The sequence below is a fragment of the Plectropomus leopardus genome, chromosome 18, assembly GCF_026936395.1.
Source record: "Plectropomus leopardus strain MGB_pleo_1.0 chromosome 18, ASM2693639v1, whole genome shotgun sequence".
Lineage (NCBI taxonomy): Eukaryota > Metazoa > Chordata > Actinopteri > Perciformes > Serranidae > Plectropomus > Plectropomus leopardus.
In genome coordinates, this window is record NC_142193.1 from 32,597,501 (window position 1) to 32,607,500 (window position 10,000).

Below are 10,000 nucleotides of genomic sequence, written 5' to 3' on the forward strand. Positions count from 1 at the left end.
AAAGTAAGTTCCCGTAAGCAGTCAAAAGTGCAACAGCGCTGCGCAGTTCATGGTGCCATCAGCGGCCGTGATCCATTCTTTGTGAATTCGCCCCCTGAATTTTCTGTAACCATGGAGACGGTGCCAGCTTTACCACAGGCAAAAGGCGCGTGTGAGCGTCAGCCTGCAGCGTCTGTGTGAGAGGGCTGTGCATATCTGAGGAGCGCTCTGGATTTAGGCGTCTCGCTTTCTCTGAGAGGCCGAGAGTGTGGAGCAACATGCTGAGGAGAGCTGCTCTCCCACAGCGACACGCTCCACTTTATTCACCACACATCCTCTCCTCCTCTCCGCCTGCACTCCTCCTGCCCTCCTCCTTTTCTTATCTTATTTACTTCTCCTTTTCGACTCCTCTCCTTTTATCATACTTTCAGCACTTTTACACTTTCACCATGACAACAGGTGGGTTTCCATTACAGATTTGCACAAAACTTTAGCGATACTAAAAGGGTTTCCACTGCAGTTTGGACAAATATGGCTTTTTCATGTGACCTGAAATTCTTCCTCATGGGAGTGTAAAACCTTTTTTTGCAATAACTGGGAGGCTTTTTTTTAAATTGACATGTTCCCACTGTGAATGTTATATTGTGAATGTTATATTCACAACTTCCCAGTAGGAGAATGTTATATTTACAACTTCGATTTGCACAATTTGAGGGTCAATTATAGCCTGCCTATTAGGCCTATCGTTGCACTTGCAGCCCTAAATCTGACAGCAGCTGGTTGAACCGTCTGATCACAACAAACACTCAGCAGACGGGTGAGTGCGCATGTGTCGTCACCCACTTCTGCATCTCAGCGACTGAAGGCGTCTTCCTCCCTCGCCCTCCCCTCCAGGGTTAAACAGGGATACCATTACACAATACTGCACTGGGCTCTGTGTGTGTGTGTGTATGTGTGCGTGTGTGTGTAGCCCTGCACAGTGTGTCAGCGGGGTGCACGTATGGGGGAGGGGGAGGGAAGCCCTTGCTTTTGTCAAGTAGTAAAACCTGCTATGCAATATTTAAATCCCCCTCCTCCTCCACACATCCCCCTCCTCTCTCTCTCTCTCTCACTCTTCTTCCTCTTCATCCTTCAGCTGCTTCCCTCCACGGCTCCATCATTTTATCCTCCTGCATTTCCTCTCTAGTCTCTTCAGTAACGCCTCCTCCCATCTCCTCCCGTTCACTCTCCGTACATCCTTCACTCTTCTCATACCTGCAGCCACGTTCAGATGAGAACAGCCCGACTACAAACCAAAAAGTCTTCCCTTCATGTTACCAAAACCCAAACTACATTCATATGATAACATGGTGAGAATGATCCACAAAGACAACCAAAGACGCTGCAGTGTGCATGCCAGGCCAGCAGCTGGCAGTGTAACTTTGTAACGACACACCGTAGAAGAAGACCACGTGCCCCCACAGCCTTTTCACACGTGCACTGAACCCAGAACGTACACGTGGCCCAGAGGAGCTGCATCTGAAGTCTGAGCATTAATAAACGTCTGCTGCTGTCTGCTCTTGCTCCTCAAAAACACGAGGAAGAGCACATGACCCGCCCTCCAAAGTCAGAATTACAAGCGGGAAATTAGGACATTTCAGCAACACCAGAGTTGCCATGGTGATGTTTGCGTGATGTTTCAGGGCAAAAAAAATGGGCGAAAGCAAAGAAACAGTGTCATCAACTGACGATAAAAAAATGTATATTGTATTATTTTGTTCCTCGCAGCTCCCATTTACTTTGAAGAGTGTCATATTTTAGTTTCTGCATCTGTTAGCTGCAGCAAACTGTGAAGTGAAACGCAGCCAGGCGAGTACACTCACACTGACAACGATATTTTATCACACGAGTCGCCGACTTCACGTCATAAGTGTTTAAACGTGGCGGGAAAAAGACAATGTTTGGTCAATGGTAAGGAACTTTTTTACTAATTTACTTATTAAATATCAATCTTTGATCACAAAGTGTAATATGGTATTAATGTGAACTGCTGACATGTAGAGTGACCTCGATTAAATATAAAAATATATAAAATATCAAAAGCTGTGAATAAAAACTGCAATACCTCAAGTATATTCCATATATCACCCATCTCTACTGCAACCCACTTTTGGAGCAGGCGCTGCTTTGGAGGAGCTGACGCTGCATAGATCCAGCTGTCAGCGTGACGCAGAGCCGCCACGAGCTCCAGGAGCAAACATCACCGAAGTTTCTGAGATCAACGCCAACACATCGCCGAACCCACATCTCATCATTCGACAAACCAAAAACTCGGCTTCATATCTTAGTTTCTCAGCTTCTCTCAGCAGCTGCCTCTGTGTATTTATCTTTACTGCTCCTCCTCTCAAAATACAGCTACTGCACCTCCACACTGATCCCCTTCACCTGTCACACACACACACACACACACACACACACACACACACACACACACACACACACACACACACACACACACACACACACACACACACAGTCTGACCCATTTGCAGTAATGAGGGATTTTTATGCCTCCTATGTTTCCCCCAAAACACAGCGCTCCAACAATCACACACAGCGGGCAGGAAGAAGGAGGACGACATGTATTTCTCTTCTGTCTGCAGGCGTCCACGTTCAGTCCAGCAGCGTCCACGTTCAGTCCAGCAGCGTCCACGTTCAGTCCAGCAGCGTCCACGTTCAGTCCAGCAGCGTCCACGTTCAGTCCAGCAGCGTCCACGTCCTCCTGCCTCATATATCACGCTGTCTCGTGTCTCTGTTCTTGGCTAATCAGTGTGTCTCATTCTGCCTGCGTGTGTGTGCAGGTTTTATCTGGCCCTTAAACACACACACTAATTCCACATAGTAAGTTTACGTGAAAGAAAAAAAGTTGAATTATTGTTTTATTTAAACTAAACTGGACTTTTAGTCGAGTTACTCCGTCATGTAAACGCCTCAGTCGAACTTTAACTGGACTCGGCGATCTGCACGTGCTCCTAGTCTCCGTGCCGGCCTCCCTCAGTGGTTACAGATAGGGACTGTTTGTTATTTATGAGGGAGGAAGGGCTGCTGAGGGCTGCACTGAGGAGGGACGTGTGTTTTTAGTTCTCTCCAAACTGTGCATGGAAACACTGTTTTTCTGTCTGCGGCTGCTCGTTCTGAAACACGACATCAGCGTGAAAAAGCCCGGAGGAGCGTTAATGTCGCCCAGTGTTCATTCAGCCGTTTATGAACAAGGTGACGAACTATTTTAATAAAAGGTTCCTTCCCTTTTGAGACCTCGCGGCCAAACTGTCGACAAACTATTTAGAAAGCAAAGCGTGAAGATGACTCACTCGTGTACACGGCTTCTAATAATCATATTCACCTTTAAGGCAGAAAGTCACTCAGCAACAGAACTTTATCGTTTCTGTTTTCAGCTCTCGTAATTTTCAGTTTAGCTTCAAATAATCTCTCAGAACATTAATCATCTATTTGTCGGTAACACTCGACTGTTTCTTCTTATGATGATGTTTCATTCTGATGGAAACGGACAAATGAGAGGGCAGAGGAAAAGCCCGACTGTTGGCGGAGCGCAGAAACAAAAGAGAGCAGAACAGACATCCACATTCAGGACTTCTCTTTCAATAAACTGACTTACGACAAATAACAAACTCAGTGACGAACAACCACACCAACAATGACGCAGTCAAGTTACATTTTCAAATCAGCTTTTTGTAGAATCAAGAAAATTGTGAAAAAGTTCGCTTTTCTTCCTGATTTAAATCAAAAATGTAAACTTTCATGTACTGTATATTGATCACATGTAAACTGGAACATTTCAAGCCTTTTTTGTGTTAATTTGGAGGATTATGGCTCATATGGCTTATAAAAAAAACTGAAATTCACTATCTAAACTTATTTAAATATTTCTTTAACTGATTTAATATACAGAAATGTTTAACTTCTGAAAAGTATTTTCATTTATATACTCAGTACTCCGTTGAATTACTGCATTAATGTGGCGTGGAGGATCAGCCTGCGCCTCTGCTGATTGGTTAATGAAGCCCAGGTTGCTTTGATAGTGACCTTCAGCTGTCTGTATTTTTGGTTCGCGTTTTTCTAATATTTTCAAATATTTATTTATTTATTACTTTTTTCTTTACATTTTTCTAGCTGTTGCCCATAATTATCAAAATTAAAACAGAAAAGTTCTTAAAACATTTTAGTTAATGTAATGACTCTAGAATATATTCAGTTTACCCCTTTTTCTAAAATAACTGATGGAAATTATTGAATTTTTTAAAAAAGTTTTTGGGATGCACCTGTAAATACTCAATCTATATTCTGAATATGCTGTTTGTCTCTACATGTGTTTATACTGAAAAGACTGCTGGTGCTCTTCCTCTTTATTTATTTTTTTTCATCTTGCACATTTTGCAGCTCTTTCTGTCTCTGTAAACATCCTCAGCTGCACACTTACACACTCAAACACACACACACACACACACACACACACACACACACACACACACATACACACACAGTGCATATATAATTGCAGTGGAGCTCTTAATGTACTGTTGGGTCTCAGTGGGATCTCCTTGTCAGGGTTTGTAAAGAAGCATCTTTACGCTTTAAGTGCTTGTTGTCATATTTCTTCTGTAAGTTACAACAGGTTTACGTGACAAACTCTCGCTTTCTCTGCAGGTCTCTCCTTCATTTCTCTCCTTCATTTCTCTCCTTCATTTCTCTCCATTTCTCTCCTTCATTTCTCTCCTTCATTTCTCTCCTTCATTTCTCTCCATTTCTCTCCTTCATTTCTCTCCTTCATTTCTCTCCATTTCTCTCCTTCATTTCTCTCCTTCATTTTTCTCCTTCATTTTTCTCCTTCATTTCTCTCCTTCATTTCTCTCCTTCATTTCTCTCCTTCATTTCTCTCCTTCATTTCTCTCCTGTGTTTCTCCGTCTCCATCCTGCTGCTGTTTTTCAATCATTGCAATAACAGAAAAACGCTGACCACAGAGTTTTGCATTCCTGCTGTTTTTTAATGACGCGCTAACTCCAGATGATTGACACCACTTAGGAAATGCTGTTTTCTGCACACACACACACACACACACACACACACACACACACGAACACACACACACACAGCAGACGAGGAAACTCTGCAGAGAAATATCCAAATGAAGAGTTGTTTTTTTTAACAGTCAGTTCATTACGAGAGTAAATGAATCTGAAATGAATGTGCAGACTCATTATGAAACAAAACCTGCTCCATGCATTCTCATCATACACTTTATTTATGTCTTCTTCATACGCGGCCGTGATAGTGTCGGCCAACACGGAGCACTTAATACTGCGGGAGGAATTAAGGGCCAAAGAGGCAATAACAGTAAACACACTAATTAGATTACACTGTTCAGTTGGCGCTGAGAGGATTACTTTTGATCTTTATCCTGACAGAAACCACTTTATTCAGCGCAGTTTGAGGTCTTTCAGCGTCGCTTAAATTACTCGCACAAGGCTGGAGGAGCTGCGGTGACTCACGGCTGCAGGAATTTGCATTTCTACCTTTTGTAGCTTCCTGCTGCTCCGTGCAGACGGACGTGTGGCGGGGATGAACAGATACTGGAAGCACCGAATGAACAAAAAGAAATCAAGGCTAACGCCAGCGTCTGGACCGGACTTCAAACACTCAAATTTGTTGTACGTCTCATTTAAATCCACAAAGAAGATGTGCTGCAGATGTGAACTCACAACCACTTCCTGCCCCTCCTCAAGGTCCAATTAACAAAAAATACTGAGCACAGTGCATACGCTTAAAATTTTAATACAGTTACCTGGCCAAGATGTTAAATATTAGCTGACAAGTTCACCTATCGTTATGTACCGCCTCACGCGAACGTAGAAACTTTTTTGTGATGACTGAAAGTTTTTTTTATAATTTGACATGTGTATTTTATATTCCCAATTTCAATTTGCCGAATGTGCAGATTGATGTAAACCCGCCCTGTGAAGATGTGAACCACAGTTTGATGCTTTGTGTTTTTGCTGCTCACAGTCACGTGGTCACCTGCTGCACTCACAAAAGGCTTTTAATGACATTAATGCTGCATCTATGACACGCACACGCCGTCCTGAACTTCAGCTGAGGGCTATCTGGGCTAATCCTCGCGCTTTTAATGCTGTAGAGTCACAACCATAAAGCAGCTTTTACAAGAACGGGATCAGGGAGGAGAGAGGGGAGAGTAAGAGAGAGTCACTCACCCGTCTGTATCCTGGAAGTTGACGTTCACTTTCTTTGCAGAACCGAGGAGCTCTGAAACACAAACAAAGGGGAACATTAACTGATAGTTGCAGCGTCTAAGTGACACAACATGTTCACAAAGGTTACAAATTCGCTAAAAAAGCTATTAAAATGATAGTTTTCAAGACGACTGAGGTGTTATTGTCAGTTTTCAGGAGAGCTTGGCTCAGAGAACCACGACCGGCCGACATGTTTCTTATTTCTTCAGTCAAACTGTAAAACTCTCTGAATTGCATTTGTTTGAAAGGTGCTATATAAATACCATTTGACTGATTGACATTAGATGAGTCACAAAATCACAAGTTTAAATGTCCTTGTAATAGAATAACTTAAAATAATCAATATTGGTGCATAATGAATAATGTTGGAAAAGTATTTCTTAATCAACGAGCATTGAAGTACTGACTTTAACGTTAATTACCATGGAAACAATCAGGCTTTGCAGCATTCGGGTCAGTCCTGGGAAGAAGGTTTCTGCACAGGCAACATGAAAATAATGGACCTCCATTTCTCTTTCTTTTACATAGAAAAGCAGCTTCAGCAGTTTATCTACGAGGTATCCGACGCTGACATCGTTACCACAGCAACCTACGCAGATTGACTGGTAATGTCAGTACCACACGCAAAGCTGATCACTTGTATAAAACAGTGCGAACAGTCTGTCACAAAGATATTTTGCTGTCTTTTTCTGACTTTCTAATGAAGTCTGGATGTGCATAAAAATATATTTGAAAACGGTCAAAACACATTTTGCCACTTTCACACGTTATTTTTCATGATCTTCCCTTCGTTTTTGTGTCTAATGTCAGCTGATGATGCAGCCAAGATGAGTCTGTATTCTCTCTACACACACACACACACACACACACACACACACACACACACACACACACACACACACACACACACACACGCACACACACTCTCTCTCCTTCCCTTCAGGGTGCAGGAAACAGGACAGTCCCTCTATTGTAGAGGAGACAGCTCCCAGCGCCACTGAGAGAGGAACATTGATTTCCTAACAGGCTATTTCTGGACGCTAAATGCAGGGATTCACACACACACACACACACACACACACACACACACAAAATCTACATCCTCTGTGTGTGTGTGTGTGTGTGTGTGTGTGTGTGTGTGTGCATGCTGTGAGAACACACTGGAACCTGATCTGCATCCGCTATCGAGCCTTAACCCTTTGAAACCTGGATGGACATCAGTTTCTTGTGTTACGTCTTTAACAAGCATTTAAACTTTTGAAATTTGAGCAAACTGATTTGATTTATTCTGAAATTGTGACTAAAAAGGAAACTTATCACGAAATATCCTGCAATCTGCAGGAAATTAGGGAAAACTGACAAAAAAAACTGAATAGTAAAAAAATAGAAAATTAGTAAAAAAAAAAATTAAATTAAGAAAAAAGACAATAAAGAGAGACAGACGGAAAAAAATATATAAAATAATTATTAGAAAATTTAAATTTAATTATGATTATATATTCATTTACATTTTTGACACTTTTTAAAGCCATTTTCCTTTTTTTATTTTGTCATTTTTCTTTTTTGTGTGTGCTAATTTTCACGTGATTTTCTTGTGACTTGTTGATAATTTCTTTCTCATTTTGAGTAATTTCTTTAACGTTGTTTGTCACGTTTCTTCCGTGTTTCCCAGAGAGATTAAGCCAGTCTGCTTAATACAGAGATGAAGTGAAGTGAAGTTTTAGATAACAGGAAGTAAAGTTCAAAGAGGTCCCAGAAATACAGATGATAGAAAAAAGAGGGACGTAAATGGACAAACTGAAACTTTCAAAAACGTTCTGTCTGAATAAGCTCCATATAATGACCGGCTTCTTCCCAAAAACAGAAGAAACACACACCAGTCTCTGTCCACATGCGTCCAGCAGCTGTTAACTTTGACCTTTTGACTCTGTAACGTCATGAGACCGTCAGACGTGACCTCTGGTCATACGTTGCCCTGGTATGTGACAGGAAGACAGACACGCCCGAGCGAACGCGACCGAAATCCCCTCGTTTAATCTGATGGCGTCTCTGACCTCCGTGAGAAGAAAAACTTTCCACTCAGTGCTTCTTGGTGCAGTTTCTCTCCACTTTTTGGCAGATTTGCTTTGTCTCAAACTGCCTCGTCTGTGTCATTAAGTGACATCCTACATTTCCCAAAATGCCCTCTGAACAACAAGGAAACAAACCTGAATTTGACTGACTGAGCAGCTGCTGAGGTGGAAGGAGAAACTGTGATCCTGGCAGGATTAGCACGAAGAACTCAGCTCTCGTTCTTATTAGCGGATGACCGAAACAACACTTTGAGTTCTGCTTCAGCGTGAAAGAAAGAGCCGATGTGACAGCATCAAAGAGCAACGCCGCTGTGAACGCTTGGCCGCCACGAGCCAGAAACACCTATCCTAACTTCTTTGACTCCTTCTGCCTAAAACCCAAAAAGTCAGAAGAATCATGAGGTCTGTGTTCATACTGAACGAATCAAGATCGAGTGAGCTTTGGCCCTCAGCTCCAGACTTTTCATTTATTAAACTGCTCAACTAAACCAACACATAGATATTTTTTTAAAAAGGTGACGTCCACAAATGTCTTAATTTGTCCACAAACATAAAATCTTCTGTCACACAGAAGGAAACAAAGAAAAGTCACATCGAAGGAGCTGGACTTACTCAAATCAATTATCAGATTACTTTAATTTAATAATTGACAACTAATCGATTAATCTTTGCAGCTCCATTCTCAGCAAGCCAATAAGGCTGAACACACACACACACACACACACACACACACACACACACACACACACACACACACACACACAAACACACGCGAGCGCACACACACACACACACACACACGCGGGCACACACACACACACACACACACACACACTGGGTGATTAATACCTCATGTGAAACTTTTTGCTATTGCATCACTGCATCCATGCTTCTGTGTGTGTGTGTGTGTGTGTGTGTGTGTGTGTGTGTGTGTGTTGCTTGGAGATGCTGGACAAAGTCATTGAGAGTCATAACAAACAGTGAAACCATGGTTATAAAGAAGCCAGCCAGTTAAATAACACACACACTCCACACCCTCAGAGCTGCAGCCACATCGGAAAGACAACACACACACGCACACACACGCACGCACGCACGCGCGGGCGCACACACACACACACACTTTGGGAACTCATAAATACATCCATGTCCATACAAAAAAAATGACATGCACGCCTAAATGCAGCAATACAAAGCACACACATTTTAAAGTCACAACCTGTGTGTGTGTGTGTGTGTGTGTGTGTGTGTGTGTGTGTGTGTGTGTGTGTGTGTGTTCATCTCTGTTGCTGTGATGTTGAACGCCACACTGACTGCATGTCTGCTGGAGTCACTGTCAAACTGTGCGACAACCGCAATATGTGTCCCAGTCCTCCAGCAGCCTGGACCTGCCTGCAGCGAGGACAGTGTCTGTCTGCAGCGTGGACAGTGTCTGTCTGCAGCGTGGACAGTGTCTGTCTGCAGCGTGGACAGTGGCCACAAACTTTAACAGTCATTTCGTCTTTAGACAGTTTTGTGAAAAATCAGAAAACAAACTTTCCCACAGACGCTTCTCTGCGAAAAGCTGGAGGCGAATAATCTTTAAAACACGGAGAAATAAAAAACCTGTTATTATAAAGTCAATTAAAAATGGCTGAACCTCG

General features: G+C 42.5%; 1 protein-coding gene across 1 annotated transcript in view; it reads right to left on the reverse strand.

Annotated features, from left to right (window-relative positions):
* caskin1 (CASK interacting protein 1) overlaps positions 1–10,000 on the reverse strand; it is a 165,939-nt gene that overhangs the window by 89,902 nt on the left and 66,037 nt on the right. The window contains 1 exon segment of the mRNA XM_088069345.1: positions 6,247–6,298. Coding sequence (XP_087925471.1) covers positions 6,247–6,298 — 52 coding nt within the window.